We start from the raw sequence: 24,999 nt of genomic DNA, 5'->3' as shown, positions 1-24,999 counted from the left end.
ATCATGGAGGTATAAGAGGTAACAGAGGAGTAGGAATTAAACATTATTAATAACTTTAAGAATGTTTTAATTCATTGTAACTTGTGGCCTCTGTTAAGTGTGGATAAAAGGCCAACATGGCCAGAAGTAAAGGAGTCCTGAGATTTTGCTGGTGTATGGGAGAAGAGTAAACATGAAATCTTGCAGACTGAGGTCCGTCTGAGGGTATTCCCTGTCTTCCATGCAGAGGGGTGAGTGAGAGGATTCAGAAGAACGAACTGAAACTTTGGGGTAGGCTGAATAGAATCTAACCTTAATTATGGGTTATGTGGTGGGAGCCACATTGGACCCACTTAAATGGCTGGTATGTGAGAGTCCAGGGTGATGAGGTGGATAGCATCCCTTGCCAGTGTAAAGTGAATAAAGTTGCTGCCTGGTGTTTAAATCCATCCCTGTGTCTTCTTCATTCATCTTCCTGTCCTGATTAAGTAGAAGACTCATTGCATATAGTTCACGTGAACTAGCTAAAGAGTAAAGTTAAAAGCAGTTGCTTTTAAAGTAAAGTAATGTTAAAAGCTTCGTAATGGGGAAGCCATTTTTGCTCAGTTGGAGGACCAATGCAATGAGTTTTTGTGGATGGGGAGGTTGCTTGGATAATATTAAATCAAGATTGTAGAATTATTAGTCATAGCGGTATATTAATACATTGTGCTATGGGAATGCCTAAAGGCCCCATTTGGGATTAAGCCCCCATTGTTGTGTGCACTATACAAACACTGAAAAGAGAGAATCTCTACTCTGAACATTTACAATCTAGAGACAAACAGATAATTGGCAGAGGATGTAATGGAGTAAGGTAGCAAATGAATGCGATGAAGAATTGGCACAGCTTTGTTAGTTTCATGTTGTGACACTGGTAAACCAGCTCTTGCCAAGTTTGTAGGCATCACACAGACAAATTCATTGCACAGGAAACCAAATCATGTATGTTACCTTGGTTGAAGATAGGTGTTAGACTTGTAAGGATGTGTTTAGTATTTAGACTCTATAAAATGTTTGTAAGCTGCTGGCATGCATTATTCTTACTTGTAATGCCTGTATTTCATGCTACAAGGTAAAATATAAGTTTGTCTTACAATTGTAAAAATGCCTGCTCTGAAATTGTGAACTCAGACAGGAAGAGCGTGTCCCCCATCCAGGAGGATTATCAAAATTAAGTGGGCCATTGTAGGACAAAAGCTTTGTTGGTTGCTCTATTTACCCATGGAGAATTATGTGCAGAAGACCTCTTCCCATCAATTTGAATGCTGGAAGGGGAAATAAAGATAGTTGACATGAAGATTTTTCATCTCTATGCTATTTGGACTCTTACAAGGGCTGGCCTAAGAAACAAAAAAGCAGAGATCCCCAGGTCAACCTGGATTAAGCTCTGAGAAAACATTCAGTTCTGACAGATAACTACATCTCTCTCACCTTTTGGAACCATAGACTGAACTCATTTCTGCATGTATGTTGCATGTTCTAACCTGTAATCACTGACATTTCTTTTTCCTAGTTAATAAATCCTTAATTAGTTTGCTATAGTTTTGGATTGTCTTGTCAACATGGCATTGTCTCTGGTGTAAGATCTAAGGTACAAATTGATACCTCAGTGACTGGTCTCTTGGGAGTTGAAGCAACCTGAATATTTTGTGATTTTTGGTGTAAGTGACCCATTATCATTAAGTCCAGCTTGCTTGGGTGGCGAGATAGACTAGTGAGCCCAAGGGGACTGTCTTGAATCCATGCTAAGACTATTATAGTGCTTCAGGAGTTCATATTTGTTACTGGATTGGTGAAATCTAATTATAGAACATACCACCAGTTTGGGGTGTCTGCGCTGCTTTTGACAGTCTGTCATGAGGTAGGCACTCATGGTCTTAAACCATTCCAGACAGCATGACACATGCATTGTAAGATTTTCTATTAATTGAGTTTAGAGGGAGGGAGAAAAGGAATGGGAAATGAAAAGGGAAAGCTTGTTACCTTTCTAGCCATGATCAGCAAGCTGGATTTTTCAGGCATCATGGCACAAGTGAGTCCTAAGGAGGGATTTGAAGGAGGATAAGTTAGTGGCTCTTAAAATTTTATCAGGGATTTCATAAAGGCCAGCATGAGAGAAAATATAGAAGCAGTTAAGAGAGAAGCTCACTGGTGAGTGGTAAAAGCAGGAAATGCTCGTGGAGTGTATGGAGGCATGATGGCCATCTTGTTTTTGTAGCTGAAGCCAGTAATTTAAATTCTTGCAGTAACAGGATATGTTTGCTAGCCACCTTCATTTCCAGGAGTAGGATGTGTGAGAATGTTCATGGATTGCACAGCTGTAACTGAGGACAGAATCTGGAGACAGTAGTTTTGCACTAGTGTTACAGATGGCATAATATGGCCTGCAGAATTTTTGTTACCAGTGATGACAAGGGTGTGGGGAGAAGAGCTTTATTTTCAGGTCAGCTGAATTTGCATGTTTGGCCGTTAGAGAGCTTTTTTTTTTACCTTTAAACTGAGCAAATTTGATCTGGAGAGACAGGAGGGGCAGCAGGAGGGCCTCTAGTAGTTACCACAGCAACTGCATTGTATCTGCTGGGCCTGTGTAGCTATCTTAGGTACTTATATGGACCTTGTTACAGTTATGTGCTCACAGTCCTTAATGTATTTATCATCTCAGCTCTCTTGTGACAAAGGGAAGTACTATTATTCTCATTTTACAGATGGGGAACCGAGGCACAGAGAAACTAAGTGACTTGTCTAAGATCACACAGGAAGTTTGTGGTAGAGTAGGAAACATCATCTTGGCTGTACCCTCTCCTCCTGTCACAAACAGAGTTTACTGTGAGTTGGTGTTGGCAGGGCCACCCAGAGCAGTTGATCTTGAAGTTAACACCAAAATAAGAGGCATGGGGCAATTCAGACTTCTCAGAGCTATTATTTCAGGCTGTTTGCAGACTATATATATATATATATATATATATATATCTCCTGCATTAGTTAAACTGCTTTCAAGCGTTTATTTGCAGCCATGATAACTAGAAACTTACTTTTTTTTCTTTTTTAAATTTGAGCTTTGATTAATTAATTATAGGTCTCCTGGAACTGGGTCTCTACTCATGTGCCTATATTGTCTACATCATAATCTGACCCAGAACCAGCGCCGTATTATTGCCTAGGCCGACAAATTTTCAGGGGCGGAAGCTCCCCTCCGCGCCCCGCCCCCCTGCTCCAGCTCACCTCTGCCTCCTCTGCAAGCCCGCCGCGGCGTCCTGTTTTTCTCCCCTCCCAGCTCTTGCGCCGTGAAACAGCTGTTTCGCGGGGCAGGGAGGGAGGGGGAGGAGGGGGAACTCCATGCGCTGGGGGAAGAGGCAGGGCCGGGGGCGGGGATTTGGGGAAGGGATCCAATAGGGGAAGGGGGCGGAGTTGGGGCGGGGACTTTGGGGAGCGGGTTGGAATGGGGGCGGGAAAAGGGCGGAGTCGGGGCGGGGCCAGGGCGGCAATTATATCCCCGCCTAGGGGCGGCAAAATTATTAACCTGCCACTGCCCAGAACATAGAATTTAATTTCAAGAATTTCACCTAGGATATGATGATGAGTAGAATTCAACTTTGTTATGCAACAGGAAAAAGGAGAAGAAAGTTCACTACTTTTTGGTCTCTCCTGCTATCCTGAGGATTCTTCAAAATCTGGATAACGCATTAAGCTTTTTCTATGAGAGATTATTCAGCAAGGAACTCTACAGCATGAACATTAAATATTTTTAAAGTTTTGGATTTATTCCAAGGGAAAGCTTTTGGGCTAAAATGTTTAACTTGGGATCTCAGTTTCTTTACAGGAGTATATTTCATTTTCTGAATATAGATAAATATTAGTATTGTCCCTTAGTTTTTATGGGACAAGAGAGGGTTCCCACAGCAATAAAATGCAACATTCCATTGGCAAGAGAAACCTTTTTAATTAATGTACCATCTCTGCAATTATATAAAAATGATCTAGTAAAGAGCAAAGTGCCTGCAAAGAAATGTATGTGCTAACTTCCCCTTTACAAATTTTTGTAATGTTTATTTTACTTTGAAATGTTTATTGATAACAGAGTGATGTAAAACCATGCCATCTGTGATTTGTTTATATAGCTTACTTTATTGGTTAGTTAATATTTTAATTCTGGCTATAGTTTGTAGAGATTTTACATGGCTTTATGTGAAGTGTGTGATATGTAGAAGAGAAATTGGTAAATAGGGAAGTAAAGATAGAATCATATTGGAAAATATGATGGTATGTATGTAGTCCACTTTATAGAATAATGTGTTTGATATTTCTGAGGATCATTTAAGTGTTCTCTTAGGCTAAGTCACCAGAAGAGGGTGGGGGTTTTTTGTACAGGACTTCACAACAGGAACCCCACTTGCCTTTCATTTCCGATTAACTCAGGATTGAATAAGGACTGGGAATGGCTGAGCCATTACAAACATTGAATCTATTTCCCCTTGTAAGTATTCTCACACTTCTTATCAAACTGTCTGTACTGGGCTATCTTGATTATCACTTCAAAAGTTTTTTTCTCTTACTTAATTGGCCTCTCAGAGTTGGTAAGACAACTCCCACCTGTTCATGCTCTCTGTATGTGTGTATATATATTTTCTCAATATAAGTTCCACTCTATATGCATCTGAAGAAGTGGACTGTAGCCCACGAAAGCTTATGCTCTATTAAATTTGTTAGTCTCTAAGGTGCCACAAGTACTCCTGTTCTTTATACATTCCTTCTGTCACCCCTGAAAGATACTCCGTGTAGGCTAAATATATTAGGAACAAAAAAAAATCCTAACAATGGTATTGGTCCATTATCAGATGGAAATAGTACAATTATCAATAATGCAGGAAAGGCAGAAGTGTTCAATAAATATTTTTGTTCTGTATTGGGGGGAAAAAACTGATTATGTAGTCACATATGATAACACTCTTTCCATTCCACCAGTATCTCAGGAGTATGGTAAACAGCAGCTACTAAAGTTAAGCATTTTTAAGTCAGCTGGTCTGGATAGCTTGCATCCAAGAGTTTTAAAAGAGTTGGCTGAGGAGCTTGTTGGACCATTAATGGTGAGGTTCAATAAGTCTTGGAACACTGGGGAAGTCCCAGAAGACTGGAAGAAAGCTAATGTTGTGCCATTTTCAAATGGTAAACTGGATGACCTGGGGAATTAGAGGCCTGTCAGTCTGACATTGATCCCAAGCAAGATAATGGAATGGCTGATGCAGGACTCAATTAATAAAGAATTAAAGGAACGTAATATAATTAATGCCAGTCAACACAGGTTTATGGAAAATGGATCTTGCCAAACTAACTTATCTTTTTTGATGAGATTACAAGTTTAGATGATAAAGGTAATAATGCTGATGTAATATAACTTTTGTAAGGCATTTAATTTGGTACTGCACAACATTTTGATTAGAAATCTAGAACAATATAAAATTAACATGACCCACATTAAGTGGATTAAAAGCTGTCAAACTGATAGCTCTTAATATAATTGTCAGCAGGGAATCATCATCAAGTGGGTATGTTATAGGGGGAGTCTGCAGAGGATCATTTCTTGGCCCTACACTATTTAACAATGTTATCAATGAGTTGGGAGAAAACAAAATAATCCGTGATAAAGTTTGCAAATGACACAGGAATTGGGGAATTTTGGAACAGCCTTCCGAGGGAAACAGTGGGAGCGAAAGACCTCTCTGGCTTTAAGATTAAGCTAGATAAGTTTATAGAGGGAATGGTTTGATGGGATAACATGATTTTAGTCAATTAATCAACAGCGTGCCATCGCTGGTAAATAGTATCAATGGTCAATGAGGGTCTGGCTGGAGAATCTTGCCTGCATGCTCGGGGTTCTACTGATCGCCATATTTGGGGTCAGGAAGGAATTTTCCTCCAGTGTAGATTGGCAGAGGCCCTGGAGGTTTTTCGCCTTCCTCCGCAGCATGGGGCGGGGGTCGCTAGCTGGAGGATTCTCTGCGACTTGAAGTCTTTAAATCACAGGATTTGGGGACTTCAACAGCTGAGTCAAGGGAAAGGGGGTGGGTCAGCTTTTGTGGCCTGCATCATGTGGGAGGTCAGACTAGATGATCATAATGGTCCCTTCTGACCTTAAAGTCTATGAGTCTATGAATGGTAAATAATGAAGAGGACAGGTCACTGACAAAGCGCGATCAGGATTGCTTGGTAAACTGGGCACAAGCAAACAATACGTGTTTTAGTATGGCTAAATGTAAATGTATACATCTAGGAGCAAAGAATGTAAGCCATACTTAAGGATGGGGAACTCTATCCTGGGAAGCAGTAAATCTGAAAAAGATTTGGGGGTCATGATGGACAATGATCTGAACATGAGTTCCCAGTGAGACACTGTGGCCAAAAGAGCTAATGCGATCCCGGCATGCATCAGCATCAAATACAATACCTCTATATTTGGCACTGGTGTGACCACTGCTGGAATACTCTGAGTTCTGGTATCCACAATTCAAGAATGATGTTAATAAATTGGAGAGGGTTCAGAGAAGAGCCATGAGAATGACCAAAGGAGTAGAAAACATGCCTTACAGTGATAGACTCACGGAGCTCAATCTATTTAGCTTAACAAAGCGAAGGTTAAGAGGTGTAATGTTATAGTCTGTAAGTACTTCATGGGGAACAAATATTTGATATTAGGCTCTTCAGTCTAGCAAAGACAGATATAACATAATCCAATGACTGAAAGTTGAAGCTAGACAAATTCAGATGGGATGAAAGGTTTAAGTTTTTAACAGTGAGGATAATGAACCATTGGAACAATTTACCTAGGGTCATGGTGGATTCTCTATCATTAGGAATTTTTAAATCAAGATGGGATGTTTATTCTAAATTATATGCTCTCTAGGAATTAGTATTGGGAAATTCTATGACCTGTGTTATAACAAAGGTCAGACTAGAAGGTCTATGAATGCTTAATAACATGTTAACTGGTTCTGATCAAGGTTAAGTACAACCAGATAACATCCAGAATTGGTTCAAAGTCTTATTTAAATTATTTTACTTAAAACATATTAATTAACATGTTTTAAAACTTGACCTGTTTTCCTCATCTAATCATGGCTATAGAGGGAAGACAGAATGGAGCAAAGTCTTACAGCAATAAATTACAGCAGAAGTCTGGGCAGATGTCCTTAATATTAAAAATAACGTATTTACCAGTTACTCTGCACATCATTTATATTTTCATATAGTTTACTGATTTTATATTTCCATGTCTTGGAATAACGGTATGTGGAGTGAAGCCAGATATTTGCACTAAATATTAGGTAGTCAGCTCCACTTCTTTCCACATGATTAGGAAGCGTCAATCTGGAGGCCTATTTTACAACAAAATATAATCCTTTGTAGGTACACATTCCAGTCAAGCTGATTTCCTTTTTGCAAATTGGGATGAATCTAAAATTTAAAAAACAGGAGAAAAATTGAGTGCAATTTATGTTATTGTTTTTTTACTTTTATGGCAATGGAAGTTATATACCGTAATTAATGTATGGACACAAGCTGTGGCTTCAGAGCTAACATCATGGAAAAAAACTGTTAACTGAGATTTTGTGTTTTGGAAGCTGAGACCTATTATCTGTACCCCTGAAAGACTCACAAGTAAGTGATGACATTTCTAGCAGAAGATCAAACTTCAATATTCATTCTTAATTCCTCGAATTATTGCCCTACTTGAATTTGTCTGCAACTTCCTCCCTTTGCTTCAGAACATAATACACTATCATTTCTATAATAGTCCTGTTGTGATAAAAATTTATTGATTATAACTGTTTAAAAAAGGAGGGGGGAAAGGAAGTTTATATTATGCATTGATAACATCATATTTTTAAAAGAGTGGTGATGTAACAAGATTCTTGTATGGGTAATATAAAATGTCTTTTATACTAATAAAGGACCTTTTCAGACTCCCAACAAAAGTGAGTGAGTAGATTATGGTTTGTTTGCTCTTTTATAGTGTATTTTTTAAAATATTCCAAGGTTGTTGTTGTTGTTGTTTTTAATTTATTAAAAATTATTAAAAAGTCTCAGAAATGTTAAATTCTTGTTGGATTTAGAGAAGTGGATTGGGTTTTCTCAGCCCTCAGCTGAAGAGGTAGAGGCGCTGAATCTTTAGTAAATAAATCTCCCCTCCCTCCCCCCAACTGAACGTAGAGGTTTCAAGTTAAGTAACTGTTAAAAAATGGGGGAGGGAGGGGTTTATCAGAACTGCCTTTTATTTTTTAATTTGACTTCATTAGGAAGTTCTGTTTAAAAACTAGCAGCATGCTTAGGATCTCCAGGAATTTTAAACTGTCTGAGTAAAAGTGGTATCCCCCTCAATTAAGAACATTTCTCTTGCTTGGTGCCTGTGATATCCTAAGCTTACTAGTTCTCCATTTGTATATTGAGTTTTCCAGGAAAAGCAGAGCAGACAAGACTTGAATTTCAAATGTAGAAAAGCAAGCAGAAAACCCTGTGAAAAAAAGAAAAAAGACAAAAAAACTCTTAGGCTTTCTTTATATAAAATAAAAAAAAAAAAAAAAAAAAAAAAAGTGATAAATCACTCTTTCTTCCTTGAAGATCATCTTTAAATAGGGTTGACGTAACAACAGAATTTGGCCCATTATGTCCAGCCTAATTTTTTGACTTACACTATACATTTTTGTTTTATTTATCCTTAGAACCATCTCTATTTTTGTGTTCTGCAAAACTTATTCCTAAATCCATTTAAGTATTTTATTTTATTTAAGTCAGTAAATTCCTCTCAGATCTACGATACAGAATGGTCATTTTAGCTGCTGAATCATAACTTTAAATTCAAAATATGTTTGATGATTAATGGCGCTTATAAAATATGTCTGATGATTAAATTATGGGCGCTGGCCACTGCTTTTTAGAAAAAGCACAGAATACAAAATGTTTTCTCCCCCCCGCCACTGATGATATATACTGCAGAAACAAGAATGAATTTGTGGGATACTTTAATTTTTATTAACATTTAATGAGAACTTTTTGGTTGATATACATTTTCAGAACTAAACAGTAAGTTTGATTTTATGTAAATAGAAAGATTTAAAGCGATGAAGCTCTCTTTGACTTGCGCAAGAATGAACATTGAAGTGTTTCTGCATACAATCAAGAGACTTCCAGATGAACTCTGAAAAATGCCTATGAGCACATAAGTTTTTGTTTTAATCGGAAAACCAAACCAAAAACACATTGTTAGTGCTGCACTGACCAGATCTCAAGGGCAACACATGGTTTTTACTGTTTATGTTTCAGCTGTGCTTCCTCAAGGCATTCGATATTTATTCACATGTGGCATTGTTTGAACAAAAAAAGCTCAGCTAGAATGATGTGACTAGTGTCAGATGTAGAGTTGTAAGTTCTTCACTAAGTTTAAGCAATTGTCTGCTATCTGTTAAAATGCTGATTTTTTTCTCTTATTTGCCATTGGTTTTTCCCATTAAAATATTTGTATATAGTTCAGCTTATTGATTCAGTGTGCAGCCATACGTTATCTGAAAATTAAGAGAGGATTTTTACACGTTTATGTAGAAGTGGGTAATAGATTATTTAAAGCTTCAATCGACTCCTGTGTGTCTGTGGACACGTTGTACAGTAGTTAGATATCTTCTGTTAACATTCATAATACATACATTTTCATATTTAAAAATACAAAATAAAAGTAATTTAAAGAATCCTAGGAGCTCTCCAGATCTTTAACAAATTTGGGGACAGTGTTTCAGATTAGTCTAAAGAACCAGGGCCCAGACTAACTGTCAAGGTACATGGATATGAATTCCTCAGAAAGAGTTTGTTGAACTGAGGCTTTGGTTCAAGTTTGTCCCTGGTGCATTTGCAGTCAGAAGGTAGACAGGAAATTAGGCTTAACTATGTACTTTATATGCTGAATCCTGTGAATACCATTTTGGCCTTTTCCCCCTGATTTATCATAAAGGGATAGATCTGAATAAATACAGCGTTTATGTATGTGAGATTTTACAGACTATTGTTATTCCAAGAATGGTCTGGGCTACCAGTTTGCATATGCTCTTTCATTCCAAGGAAGACTAATAAAGAGCTGGTGGAGGCTGTGGCTGTGATCCCACAAGTTGTTCTGTGCAGACTGATCCCATTGAAGGCACTTGGGCTTTGCACAGGTGCAGGGATATCCCTGCATAAAGAGGCTTGCAAGACAGGCCTAAATCATCACTGCCTGTTTGTTAAACAATGTATCTATATAGAGTTCTTCTTAGACTCAGAGCTTGTCCTGGAGGCTGTAGCCAAGAATGCTTTCTTCTTCCATCTGCCTCTGTGAAACACATCGACCTTCTCTTTCAAATGCAGACATTGCTGCAGTTATCTATGTCTTTGTCACCTTGAGATTAGAGCATTGTATGTTGTTCTGTGTGGGGCTACATCTTCAGGCCATCCATCCATAAGCTAAATCGGAGCAGATTGTGTCTCCATAAGTGGTGCTTCATGCAGAGAGCACAGTATACTGGTGTTCTGGAGTCTGCACTGGCTTCTGTTTAGCTTCCAAGTGGAATCTGATATTCTGTTTTTGAGCTAAATAGTTTGCTGCCACATTAACCAGCATAGGTGCTTAAGCAAATGATCTTCTGGCTTAAAATAGAAGGGTTGATGGCAAGGCTTTTTCCAAGAGGGGTTCTTGCCTGTGGAAGTTGCTCCCCTCTTTGGTCCAACAAAACTGATTTGGTAACCTTTAAGGTATACTGCAGCATTCCTCCTTTTGGGAGGTAGTTAGTTGAGGAATGTAGGGAGGTTGGAGATTGTATCATTAGTATACTGGGTGAGAGTTTTTGTGCATCTAAGAGGCGCAGTTCCAAACTCACAGCCCAGAGGATGAGGGGCAAAAGTAGTGTTAAGCCACCCTGGTATCCTTCTGATTGTGGGCTGTTCTAAGGCACTGTCTAAGACCTGGTCTACACTATGAGTTTAATTCGAATTTAGCAGCGTTAAACCGAATTAACCCTGCACCTGTCCACACAACGAAGCCATTTATTTTGAAATAAAGGGCTCTTAAAATCGATTTCTGTACTCCTCCCCGACGAGCGGAGTAGCGCCGAAATCGATATTGTCATTTCGAATTAGGGTTAGTGTGGCCGCAATTCGATGGTATTGGCCTCCGGGAGCTATCCCACAGTGCACCATTGTGACCACTCTGGACAGCAATCTGAACTCGGATGCACTGGCCAGGTAGACAGGAAAAGCCCCGCGAACATTTGAATTTAATTTCCTGTTTTCCCAGCACAGGAGAGCACAGGTGACCACAAAGAGCTCATCAGCACAGGTAACCATGCAGGCTGATAATCGAAAAAGAGCACCAGCATGGACCATACGGGAGGTACTGGATCTGATCGCTATATGGGGAGAGGATTCAGTGCTAGCAGAACTTCATTCGAAAAGATGAAATGCCAAAACTTTTGAAAAAATCTCCAAGGGCATGATGGAGAGAGGCCACAATAGGGACTCAGAGCAGTGCTGCGTGAAAGTCAAGGAGCTCAGACAAGCCTATCAGAAAACAAAGGAGGCAAATGGTCGCTCCGGGTCAGATCCGCAGACATGCCGCTTCTACGCTGAGCTGCATGCAATTCTAGGGGGGGGGGGGGGCCCCCCCACTCCCCCACTTCTAACCGTGGATTCCGGGGGTAATCTCATCAGCCACACCTGAGGATTCTGCGGATGGGGAAGAGGAGGAGGAGGATGAGCTTGCAGAGAGCACACAGCACTCCATTCTCCCCAACAGCCAGGATCTTTTTCTCAGCCTGACTGAAGTACCCTCCCAAGCCTCCCAAGCCAGTACCCAAGACCATGACTCCATGGAAGGGACCTCAGGTGAGTTTACCTTTTAAAATATAAGACATGGTTTAAAAGCAAGCGTTTTTTAATGATTAATTTGCCCTGAGGACTTGGGATGCATTCGCGGCCAGTACAGCTACTGGAAAAGTCTGTTAACGTATCTGGGGATGGAGCGGAAATCCTCCAGGGACATCTCCATGAAGCTCTCCTGGAGGTACTCCAAAAGCCTTTGCAGAAGGTTTCTGGGCAGTGCAGCCTTATTCCGTCCTCCATGGTAGGACACTTGACCATGCCATGCTACTAGCAAGTAATCTGGTATCATTGCATGACAAAGCCTGGCAGCGTATGGTCCCAGTGTTTGCTGGCATTCAAGCAACATCCGTTCTTTATCTCACTGTGTAATCCTCAGGAGAGTGATATCGCTTATGCTAACCTGGTTGAAATATGGGAATTTAATTAAGGGGACAGAAGTGGCCGTTCCTACTGGGCTGTTTGCCTGTGGCTGAAAAGAAATCCTTCCCTGCAGTTAGCCAAGCGCGGAATGGGGAGGCGAATTGGCGCTGAGCTTTTTGCCTTTGGCTAGCAGGGATCTTCCCTGATACCAGCCATGCGGTGGGGGGAGGGGTACAGCGATCATCCCAGATAATTCATGGCGGGTGGGGGGGAGGGGGGTTAGTTTGGTTTCTGCAGGGATCTTCCCTGATACTAGCCAATGGGGTGGGGTTTAGTTTGTTTTCTGCTGCTGAAGGTTAACAGGAAAACCGCAGCAGTCAATGGGCTTTGCTTGGTACGTGGGAAAGGAGGGTGCAGAAGCCGAAAGACAATGGCTTACCATGGGCGCATGCAAGCCAAATTCTGTTGCCCGGACCTGCATCTGTGATCTCTAACACCAAAGCCACAGGCACTCAATATTAAGATGGAAAATGCGACCTTGTACTGAAATCACATGTTCTATGTAATGTGAATAGTATTGTTCACCGTGAAAGAGTATAAGCATTGTTCTGTAAAATGTATCTTTTTAAAAACTTCTCTCCTTTTTTCCATCCCTCCAGCAGCTGCAAATTTTTCAAGCCTCCCTCCTCCGTCCCGAAGGCTCTCTCAGATAAGGCGGCGGAGAAAGAGGATGCAAGACGAGATGTTCTTGGAAATAATGGAATGCACCCGCAATGAAAGAGCTCATTTGAATGAGTGGAAGGACACGGTATCTAAATACAGGAAAGATGCCAGTGAACGTGAGGTCATGAGGGACGCTCGAGATGAGAGGTGGCAGGCTGCACCGCTGTGGCTGCTGTGTGATCAAATGGACATGCTCTGACATCTGGTGGAGCTTCAGGAATGGCAGCAGGATAATAGAGTGCCGCTGCAGCTGCTGTATAACCTCCCTCACCATGTTCCATAGCCCCCTCACACAGACGTGTAAGAATGCTGGGGCGGGGTGGGGGGAGGCTCTGTGCACCCTCCCAGTCCACCCCAGTGGACAGCCCAACCAAAAGGCTGTCATTACATTGAATTTTTTCAGTGGCCTTTTACTTCCCTCCTATCCTCCTCCCAAACCCCACCCGGGCTACCTCGTCGGTTCTCTCCCTAAGTTTATAATCAATTAATAAAGACTACATGATTTTTAAACTATAGTGACTTTATTTCCTTTAAAAGCAAACTGTGATTTAAGGGGGGAGGGTGGTTTGCTTACAGGGAATGAGTCAATCAAGGGGGCGGGTTTTCAACAAACAGAACTTTCACACCATAGCCTGGCCAGTCATGAAACTGGTTTTCAAAGCTTCTCTGATGCGCAGCGCTTCCTGGTGTGATCTTCTAATCGCCCTGGTGTCTGGCTGCGCATAATCAGCAGCCAGGCGATTTGCCTCACCCTCCCACCCCGCCATAAAGGTCTCCCCCTTACTCTCACAGAGATTGTGGAGCACACAGCAAGCAGCAATAACAATGGGGATATTGGTTTGGCAGAGGTCTGACCGAGTCAGTAACGAGTGCCAGTGACCTTTTAAACGTCCAAATGCACATTCTACCACCATTCTGCACTTGCTCAGCCTGTAGTTGAACAGCTCCTGACTCCTGTCCAGGATGCCTGTGTATGGCTTCATGAGCCATGGCATTAAGGGGTAGGCTGGGTCCCCAAGGATAACTATAGGCATTTCAACATCCCCAACGGTTATTTTCTGGCCCGGGAAGTAAGTCCCTTGCTGCAGCTGTTTAAACGGAGTAGTGGTCCTGCAGACGCGAGCGTCATGAACTCTTCCCGGCCAGCCCACGTTGATGTAGGTGAAACATCCCTTGTGATGCACAAGTGCTTGCAGGACCATTGAAAAGTACCCCTTGCGGTTTATGTACTGGGTACCCTGGTGCTCCGGTGCCAAGATAGGGATATGGGTTCCATCTATCGCCGCACCACAGTTATGGAATCCCATTGCAGCAAAGCCATCCACTATGACCTGCACATTTCCCAGAGTCACTACCTTTCGTAGCAGCAGCTCAGTGATTGCTTTGGCTACTTGCATCACAGCAGCCCCCACAGTAGATTTGCCCACTCCAAATTGATTCCCAACTGACTGGTAGCTGTCTGGCGTTGCAAGCTTCCACAGGGCTATCGCCACTTGCTTCTCAGCTGTGAGGGCTGCTCTCATCTTGGTATTCTGGTGCTTCAGGGCAGGGGAAAGCAATCACAAAGTTCCATGGAAGTACCCTTACGCATGTGAAAGTTTCGCAGCCACTGGGAATCGTCCCACACCCGCAACACTATGCGGTCCCACCAGACTGTGCTTGTTTCCCGGGCCCAGAATCAGCGTTCCACGGCTATAACCTGCCCCATTAACAGCATGATCTCCAAAGCACTGGGGCCCGCGGTTTGATTGAATTCCATGTCCATGTCCTCATCACTCTTGCTGCCGTAGCCTACTCCTCGCCACCTGGTTTTGCAGGTTCTGGTTCAGCATAAACTGCACGATAACGCGCAAGGTGTTTACAATGTTCATGACTGCTGTCTTGAGCTGAGCAGGCTCCAGGCTTGCTGTGGTATGGCGTCTGCACTGTTCACCCAGGGAAAAGGCGCGAAACGGTTGTCTGCCGTTGCTTCCCTGGAGAGGGGGAAGGATGTACCCAGAACCACCCGCGACAATGTTTTTGGCCCCATCAGGCATTGGGATCTCAACCCAGAATTCCAATGGGCGGAGGAGACTGCGGGAACTATGGGATAGCTACCCACAGTGCAACGCTCAGGAAATCGACGCTAGCCCCGGTACATGGACGCACACCGCCGAATTAATGTGCTTAGTGTGGCCGCATACATTCGACTTTATACAATCTGTTTCCAAAATTCGAATTCTGTAAATTCGGATTAATCCCGTAGTGTAGACATACCCTAAATTATAACAGCTTGACCCTGTTTACCTATGGACAGCAGCACTGCTCAGAATCTCCATAGTGCTACATGGTGCAACCTCACCCCCAATACACCCCTTATGCCGGAGCATGTGAGGAGGTGCCTTCTCAGTTCTTGCACCAGAGGAATTTTATCCCAACTGTATCCAGAGGTTGAGGCTCTTTATGTGGCTCTGGCCCCTTTATCCACTGTAAAGGGTCCAGAGCACGGGTGAGGATCTCTCTTATTTTTTGGACAAGCAGTATTCTGGATTGGAGCAGATTATTTGTGTGAACTTTGAATTTTTGCATTTGTATTGTACCTATTATATTACTATTATTGCAATTGTTATATGAATGCCTGAAGTTTGGGATAGATACTCTAAAATAAACCTAAATCAATAAATCCCGAAGGAAAAAAAATCAGGATTTGTTGAGGAAATGTTATCTGGCCCTTAACTATTGAAACATTAGCCAGTTCCATATAATAGAACAACTACTAAAGTTTGGTTACTATGGTATATTATTCAGCAAGTACAGAAATATATTGTTATATTATTTCACAGGAACAGCCAAACATACATTTGGGAGTCTTCAGAAAGTTCCCAAATTTCAAGAACAAAGTGTAGTTGCTGCCAGAAAACTGGCTGACTTATCCATATTGTGAGCTCATGCAAAACTACTTAACATATTTTCTTCAGTCAGCTCTACAAAAAGCAAATATTAATCACAGTATTACATTCTTAACCCTTTCAATCCTATTTTGCTCGGTAAATTTGTTTGTCAGGTCATTTCCCTCAGGTTATTTTTAGTTTAACAACACCTAAAGCCTTTATTCAAGTAATGTTATTCATGTCACTAACTTCTGTCTAGGTATTTATAGTCCTCTAGCCAGCACTGCATAGTGTTACAGATGCTTGGAAACAGCATGGAGGTGTGGGAATAATTCCTATATTTCATGGTATTGTACAAAACTCAAAGTGCTGTGCAGAAGTGCAGTGCTATTGTCTAGCTGTTTGCATAATGTTACCATTATTAGACATTGGCTAAGGAGGCTGTGTTTTGTTTACAGGGCTTGAGGCCTTTTATTTTCTGAGAAGTTGAGTGGGAGTTTCTTCAAGAAATAAATTTGAACCTGCAAAGCTCAGTATGACTTAGGGGGTTTGCAGCTTAGACTATATGCAATGTGTTTGTTCTGGTCTGTCAGTTTCCTAGACAGGAATGGTGGTAAGCCAAAGGCTGGCTAAGTGATCAGACAGCTCAACTTGTGAAATGTTGGCTCCTTCTTCCCCAGCTGTAGCTATCCTATGAAGGCAGAGGACATAGAAAATCTGTTATGTTGATTTGATATGTTCCTGCCAACTTCCAAATGTAGGACACAGACTCAAGCAGGGGTACAAAAATAATAAAACAGGAAGCTCAAAATGATGTGGGATTAGTTTGATCACAAACATTTCTTATGACATCACATGAATTTGCATTTGTGATAGGAATAATTTACAAAAGGATAAAGTGAGATCATCAGGGCCAGCTCCAGCTTTTTTACCACCCCAAACGGTGAAGCGAAAAATAAAAAAAATAAAAAATAAAGCCGATCGGCGGCACTGCAGACTGTGCTCAATTGTGCCGCTTCATTCTTCAGCAGCAATTCAGCGGCGGGTCCTTCGCTCCCTCTCTTCCTCTTCGGCGGCACTTCAGCAGCAGGTCTAAGAGGAAGAGAGGGACTGGGGGACCTACCGCCGAATTGCCGCCAAAGACCTGGACGTGCCGCCCCTTTCCATTGGCCGCCCCAAGCACCTGCTTCCTTCGCTGGTGCCTGGAGCTGGCCCTGGAGATCATGCCAGGTTTGTGTGGCATGGATGTCATTTAATGAGGTATTTCCCTTGTAATGAAGGACAGTTGAGATGCGTGATTGGGACTGGCAAGCAAAACTTCCAGGTTTTATTTCCATATATAAATTAGTAGGTATGTATGTCATCTTTTTGGCTGGTTCTTTCTGGTAAAAATTAGTTTAAAGCTCAAATTGGAACCTCTACTTATGGTATATCTATTAGTGGTTCACAAAACACTGACACTGGCATTCCACCTATGTTTACAAGTTATCTGGGTTGTTGAAAACTCTGGACAGTTTGCCACTCATCTACAGTAAAGCCACATTATGAATACTTAAAAGATTTTTCTATCATACTGCCATAGAATGTTAATTAGATGTTTATTCCATGTTCATTACTATGCAATGTAATGTGTGTTATCACTGTAAGGTTAGTGTAGTGCATGATGTTAGCTATCAGTATACTCAAACATACAAATTAATCCTCGCTACAAAATTACTAAAAAAGCAAATGTTAAACAGCCCTATTAAAGCAAGCTTTGTAACCTAATCTCATACTTCAATAGACAATCTAAAACCACAACTCTGAAAATTAAATTTAGGATACAAAATTATAAAACTTAAAACCCAGTGATAAAAAACTCAAGATTAATGACAAACAGGGTTTTGGTTTTGGTTTTAATTACACAGACAAAAAGGAACACAATTTGTTCCAAATGGGTATTTAACTCCTCACCTCTCTGTCTAAATGTTTAGTGCATGAATAGAACTATTATTTCCTTAATTCTGTTCCTTCAAAAGAGCCTATGGAGAGCACAGTGATGGTAATTTGCACTGTACTATGTTTATAATCCTTGATTCAAATTACATGCTGTTGTGTGACGTTTAGGTTTCCATATTATTAAAATGGAGAGATATTAAGAGGTTAATGACAGCTTTTCTTTGTTTAGTACGAACTTTCTCTTCTCTCATTTCCCTGCCTTTTGATTGACAGCAAGTGACAACTGTGTGTTCTTGTCTGGGTGAAGTACTGAAACTACACAAAACTGTTACTGGTAGTATGGATTGACATCTGAAAAAGCCAAGAATCTGGAAAATGAGAGAAGTAGAGTACCAGCAAGACACAGTGACATTGTCTGTAGGAAGAATAAACCCTTCTTCAAATATTTAGCACTTGTATACGAGTCTTTTCTAGTCATAATTCTGAAGTTGGGTATTATCCTCATAAATATTTGACTGTGACCTATGATATAGGAACAGTGGTCTATGTGATCAATGCGTGACCTTTAGTCCATGTTCACATGTGGCTCACATCTGTCCTAGTGACAACCAGTGTGGAATAATAGTTTAATATTTCTGCGGAAGCAAGCTCCTGAAACCATGCTGAAAATTATTTGTCTTCCCAGATACTCTCTAGCCTGTTTTTATAAATTGGTTCTCAGAAAAAAAAAATTCCTATATCAGGAAAACAATGCTAGAAGGATTCTAGCAAAAATAATATTTCAGCACAGTTATTAGTAGACTTTTCTTTGCAGTACCTGACTACTATCTTGTAGTAGGTCACATATTTTTCTGGTGTCCATTTTGCTCTCTCGGTCAGATGGTGTTTAAATGTTGCATGGATGCTTGAATGTTGCATCCAGTACAGTCCTTCCTGACTTTTCAACTTTACTAGGAACTAGGGACCTGATTTTGCAGTGTGCGAAGTACCCTTGACTCTTATTAATGTCAATAGGAGCTAAGAGAGCTCAGCACTTTGCAGGGTTGGGCATCAAGAACAGAAAAGAGCTAATGGTCTAAGGGTAACTATCAAAACCATTTATCCTACATGGTAGCAGGGAAGAGCCATTATGGTACAGAAGTTAGCCACAAGGGTCTATTATAAAGATAATTTTTACTGAATTTCCCTACATTAGCAGAACCTCAATAATATTTTGATATCATCCTCATGTATTGATTATTTCCCCAGTCTCAAATGAAACTTGTCCTAACTTTTACTTGTTTTATTTTTTTAAGTCATATTAGATTTTTTGTTCTAAAGAGGATATGAAATTATCTTACATTACGGAGCTTTTGGTGGCAGCTTATAAAAGGAGTGCACATTTTATGACATGCTGTTTTATATGTATATACAGATGCAACAACTTGAGAGACAAGTTATTGATGCAGATCGTCAAGCAGAGAGAGCTTTTCAGCAGGTACATTTAAATTGAAGAAGTACAGTATGTCTGATAGCTATTGTTGGATGGTGTATTAGAGCAATGTTAGCAAAGGTGATTCAGCAATATTACTATATGTCCTATTGTAGATGTTTCCTAATAGATGTTGTAACATCTTGGTTTGCCACCCAGTTATGGGTCTGTCTTAACATATAGTCATACCTATCAAAACAAATATTAAGTGCATGTCTTGAATCTCTTTGTTTGTATAGTATTTTTCTTCTGTATCTTTTTCTAGCTTCTGATAAGTGATGCAAATGTAAAACTAACATGTAAACAAAAGGGAGAGAAAACAGTCCTGACAGTAGCAAAACCATAAAAATATAAAATTAACATATTTGTGCCGTAGAGCCATATTCTCAAGTAAAAGTACAATCACTAAATAGGAGACTTCTCCAATGTTGAGCCCTCTTTTAAAGTTTTGGTAGTCCATGGGATTAAGTAGTCCACACATATTAAATTTAGGTTGTCTTTGCTGTCCCAAAATGAAGATGTTTTGTTGACTAAAACCAGTGTCCCTGATGGATACCCAAACAATGCTATATAAGAATGTGCATCAAAAATTAAATGAAATCATTCGTAATATAAAGTGTAAAAGCATAAAAAAATCAGTTCATATGGAATGCATGCCTTCATTGTTGCAGTAATTCCAATACATGCATAGATCTCCTCAAACAAAATAGTAGGAGTCTGAGCTACAAGATGAAGCCATTTCCTGTCAGCTTTGCCGAGACCATCAACTTCCATTGAACTTAGTGGGAGTTGAGGGTATTCCATTGCATTGCAAGACCAAGCCCTTGGTTTGCACAGAAGCTGTATGTTCTCAGCTTCAATTTGTTATACTCCACTAACGAATCTCCCAATTTGCTTTACTGATTAAAAAAAAAAAATCAGTTTAAAAGCACACAGGAATTGTTAATTGGGAGCAGCATGAATCACTGTTTCCTGGCCTTTGCTAGTCTGTCTGTACATATATATTAGTGATTCATTGATAGTGAGTGCTGTCTTTTCTCTTTAACAGTGCTGAAAGGATTTATGGTTTCATTTTCTTTGGTGAAAAGTGTCTGTTGCCCAAGTTCAGCTCTTCTCTCACATGCTAGAATTTGAATTATGTTTATATGAGCAGTGGGAAGAGCATTTCAAGGCTGAACACAGTGATCTGCTGAAAGTGGGCATGTTCTGCAGTTGGGGTTTGTAAATTGTTTCTCTTTGTTTATAAATTAGTATAAACACTAAACATCTGACTCAGGAATGTTTTCTGTGGAGCAAAGATAGGTCATGTACTATGCTCTGTAGTCAAGCCTTAAAAGGCTATATATACCACAATTATTTCTTTCCCATTTTGATATTTGAGTGAATTTAGCATTAATATTTTTTAAGCCACAGAAGCACCCAAAGGCCTCAATCAAAATGCGGCCACATTGTGCCAGGTGTTTACAGAAACAGAGGAAGACAGTCTGTACACCTAAAAGAGCATATAATCCAAGAACCGTTTAAGCAATAACCCTGAAAATTAGACAAAAATCCTGGCTATGGTCTCTGGCCTCAGTTCAAGAAAGCATCTCAGTTTATGTGTAACACATGGTTAGTGCTTTCTTGATTTGGAATGGATTTAAACATGTTCTGAGTGTTTTCTCATTCAGGCTCTTGGTGACTTGGATCAGAATGCATTCATTGACTATGAACAAGATCTTTATAAGAGTCATAATTTTAATAAAATAATACTAATTATTTTCATGTGTGCTGTGTTTAAGCAAGACTTTCAAAAGACTTCACAGACCTTTATTTATTAAGCCTCATAACAGTCAAATGAGGGAGGTAATTGTTCCCAAGATAGTCGTCATATTCTTCCCCTTTTACTATCTCTAATAGTTTTATTTGTTATGGAAGCAGAAGTTAGAACTGATGTTAACAAAACCTCTAAGTGTTAGCAGTGCCCTTGCAGTACTATTGACTAAAGATCAAGTATGATCTACAAAATGCTCTCATCTCTGATCTATTTTAGCACTTCGCAGCACTGGGTTAAGCCTTTAATGTATGGTAAATTTTATTATGACTTTTATGATTAAATGATTAAAGTTTACTTAGGGTGTTGTGTTTCACCTGCTGAACAGGTGCAGATTATGGAAGAGAAATTAAAAGCAGCTAATGTTCAGACTAGCGAATCGGAGACCAGGTTGTATAAGAGGTGTCAAGATCTGGAGACTCTGGTACAGGAGAAAGATGACATTATACAAAACTTGGAGCAACAACTTGAAGAACAGGTTAGGAATAATTCGGTGACCAAAAGGCATGTTATTCATAGATTCTTAATTGTGCGTATAAAAAAGTAAAGAATGGTATAAGAGAGATAAGTTTAAAACTCTTTCTCATTATCTGATTATTGATAAATAGCCTGATGCTGTAAAGGTAATACATCACATGTTAAATTACGAGTCTGGACTGAGATGCAAATTCAGCTGACTTTTCCTACAGGAGGTGGGGCTGAGATGGAGTTGTCTATTGGAAGATTTTTTTTTTCCAGTTGTGGTGGGTCAGAGGAATGAGATTCTCAAATTGAGATGAGGTTTCCTTTGTAAGAACATTTGATTGGTAAGTAGGATGTACTCTGGAGAGACATTTTTCTTCTTCCTCCTCCTCCAGGTCTCCCTTTGAGAGAGATTTTCACTTTACCTAGTAGGACAGCAGCCTATGTGAAAAATCCCATGAAGGGTTTGTTCAAAGAATTTACCAACTCTTGTATGCTAGTGGCAAAGAGACTGAGATGAAACATAGCTAGAAGTAATCTACAGAATTTGCATTATAAGATGCTCCTTAGATGGGATGGAATACACATTGGAAAATATATTTTGTCTTACTATTTCAGAAGCAAATCAGAATACAAGAGGCAAAAATCATAGAAGAAAAAGCAGCTAAAATAAAAGAATGGGTGACAGTCAAGCTCCATGAGGTATGAGACGTCTCCTATGATATTTACTGTACAGTGAACACATAGTGTAGCAGGCCAGAGTTTCTGTGTCATACAAGGAGAGAGATCTCAGTGAAAAATGTCTACCATTTTCCTTTGGTGCTGTATTTATTAGGCCTAAAAGGAAAAAAAACCCTCAAAATTCCCTGTCTCAGTGGAGGCATGAGAGAAAAGGGAATTCGATTAGGCCAGCATGGGGGATGGCCATTCCTGGGCTTCTTAGGGATAGGTGCTTTGCCTCCCTCTTCCCCCTTCAATTGCACAAAGTGCTCATGTGAATGTTGGGTGGCTTTGGGGTGGCACTGTCTCTGCTTAGAACTCGCTATTCCTTAGTTTGGAGGACACAAGGGGGACTCATTGTCACTCCTTGCCTCTCACTTGGGGTAATAAAAGGTCCTTTGGGGCCATAGGCTGCCATTTTTGGCACCCAGCATTTGCTCCTACCCTCATGTTTAATGCATTTTGAATTGCCATTAAAACTAAAAAGCCAATCTAGCATAAAGTGAAATATTTTAGTATCTAATATGTGAATTATTATATATTGACATCTCTGTATACACATAAAGCTAGTTAAATGGCTATATACCTAAAGTATAAAAGTGGGAAGAATGTTTATCATAGAAAACACATACTATTCTGAATGAAGAAATCCATAATATTAGGCCTCAATTAAGATTAGCCCTGCTGCTGCTCTTATTTAGCTCAAAAGGAAATGGCAAGAAAATTGTGTCTTCCCTCACAATGTAATGACTTGAAAAATTGTTTCACTAATGGAGGAGCTTAAATTTATATCCTTTCAGTTAGAGGTAGAAAATCAGAACCTTCGCTTGATCAACCAAAACCAAAATGAAGAGATGAGAACAATGCAGTCTAAACTGCAAGGTAAATAGCACACGTCCTTTGAAAATTGCTTTTAGTTTTATATAGTAATGCATGGGAGTAAATCCTGCTCACTTTATGCATCTGAGTAGTCTCATGGAATACTTTGATTTCAATGGAATTTGTCCCATGGACCATTTGACTTTAGACTTTGCTGGGACTACATGTGAATGAGTAAGGCAAGAAGTATTTGGACCTTTATAAATTGTCATTTGTTTCTGAATGTATGAATATTTTCTTAAATTAAATAAGTTCTCAAATAATCTGATTGGGCTGGATTGTTTCATGTCCTCCCTTTGACTTGTTTAATTGTATGATTTGTAGACTTTGAAACATTAAAGGATAGGTGGATATCATTGTTGAACTGGCCCACCAGTCTATGTCATGCTGAGGATCAGAGTTCTGATCAGCTTCTTTTTTTTAACCGCAGCTGCACACATTGAGTTGTCTACAGTGACACCCAGGTCCCTTTCCTGAGTTGATACAATTAACTAAGAACCCTGTATGATCTCTGAGTATTTAAATTTTTTCCTCCAATGTGCATTACTTTGCATTTGTCAACACTGAATTTTATTTGCCATCATGTTGCCAGTTCACCTACCCTTCTGTAAGTCTCACCGAGCTTCCTCACAGTCCTCCCTGGACTTGACTAACCTAAGTAACTTTCTCATGTGCAAATGTTGCTAGTTTACTACTCAACTCCCTTTCCAGATGATTAATTAATATATTAGATAACTCACAACCTAGCATGGAACCTAGAGGCACCCAGCTGTTAACATTTTACCATGATGAAAACTGACTGTTTATTCCAGCCCTTAATTTTCTGTCTCTTAACTAGTTTTGGATCCATGACAATACTTTGCCTTTCAACCACTGACTACTTAGCTCTTTTAGTAGTGTCTTGTGAAGCACATTGTAAAAGGCCTTTTGAAAGTCTAAATAAATTATGTTAACTGGTTCTCCTTTATCCACTACTTTTCTGACATCCTCAGATCTCTAAGACAGGGGTGGGAAACCTTTTTTCTATCAGGGGCCACTGACCCACAGAAAAAAGATCAGTCGCAGGCCACACAGCCCTGGTGGGGGTCATGGAGGCTTGAGGCTTCCCCCCAGAGCGGGATGAGCTGGCACACGTGGCTCCAGCCCGATGTGGGGGCGCAGAGTCTTGGGGTTTCCCCTAGGCTCCAGGGTGGGGCCAGAAATAAGGCATTCAGGGTGCAGGAGCGGGCTCAGGGGTTTGAAGTGCAGGAGTGGGCTCAGGGCTGGGAGTTGAGTGTGAGAGAAGGTTCGGGGTCCAGGCTCTGGGAGGGAGTTGGGTGCAGGAGGGGGCTCGGGTGGGGCAGGGGGTTGGGGTGCGGGAGTGGATGCGGGGTGTGGGCTCTGGGAGGATGTTTGTGTGCGGGAGGGGGTTCTGACCTGGGGCAGGAGATTCGGGGTGCGGACTCTGGCCAGGTAGCGCTTACCTCAGGCGGCTCCCGGTTAGCGGCACAGCGGGGCTAGGGCTGGCTCCCTGCCTGCCAGGGCTCCACACTACTCCCAGAAGTGGCCGCCATGTCCGTCCCCTAGGCGGAGGGGCCAGGGGGATTTGCACAGTGTGCATGGCCCACACCCACAGGCGCCACCCCTGCAGCTCCCATTGGCCGTGGTTCCCGGCCAATGGGAGCTGCAGAGCCGGCGCTGGGGGCGGGGGCAGCGTGCGGAGCTTCCTTGATTGCCCCTCCGCCTAGGCGCCGAGGCTTGGGGCTTCCGGCCCACGGTGTGGAGACTTACCGCGGGCTGGATGAAATGAAGCAGCGGGCCGGATCCGACCCCTGGGCCGTAGGTTCCCCATCCCTGCTCTAGGAGATCAG

General features: G+C 41.0%; 1 protein-coding gene across 5 annotated transcripts in view; it reads left to right on the top strand.

The window, feature by feature from the left end:
• Positions 1-24,999, top strand: part of PLEKHH2 (pleckstrin homology, MyTH4 and FERM domain containing H2) — a 133,176-nt gene that overhangs the window by 33,779 nt on the left and 74,398 nt on the right. For 4 of the 5 annotated variants that reach the window (XM_034764448.1, XM_034764446.1, XM_034764447.1 and 1 more), the window contains 4 exons: positions 19,219-19,281; positions 21,417-21,566; positions 22,169-22,252; positions 23,071-23,152. In XM_034764448.1, coding sequence (XP_034620339.1) covers positions 19,219-19,281; positions 21,417-21,566; positions 22,169-22,252; positions 23,071-23,152 — 379 coding nt within the window. Of the gene's footprint in view, positions 1-19,218; positions 19,282-20,363; positions 20,493-21,416; positions 21,567-22,168; positions 22,253-23,070; positions 23,153-24,999 lie in introns of those variants that run through there. The other variant, XM_034764449.1, reaches the window with a different exon arrangement.

This window comes from Trachemys scripta, chromosome 3 (genome assembly GCF_013100865.1).
Source record: "Trachemys scripta elegans isolate TJP31775 chromosome 3, CAS_Tse_1.0, whole genome shotgun sequence".
Taxonomy (NCBI): Eukaryota; Metazoa; Chordata; order Testudines; family Emydidae; genus Trachemys; species Trachemys scripta.
This window is presented reverse-complemented; position numbering and strand designations above follow the sequence as displayed.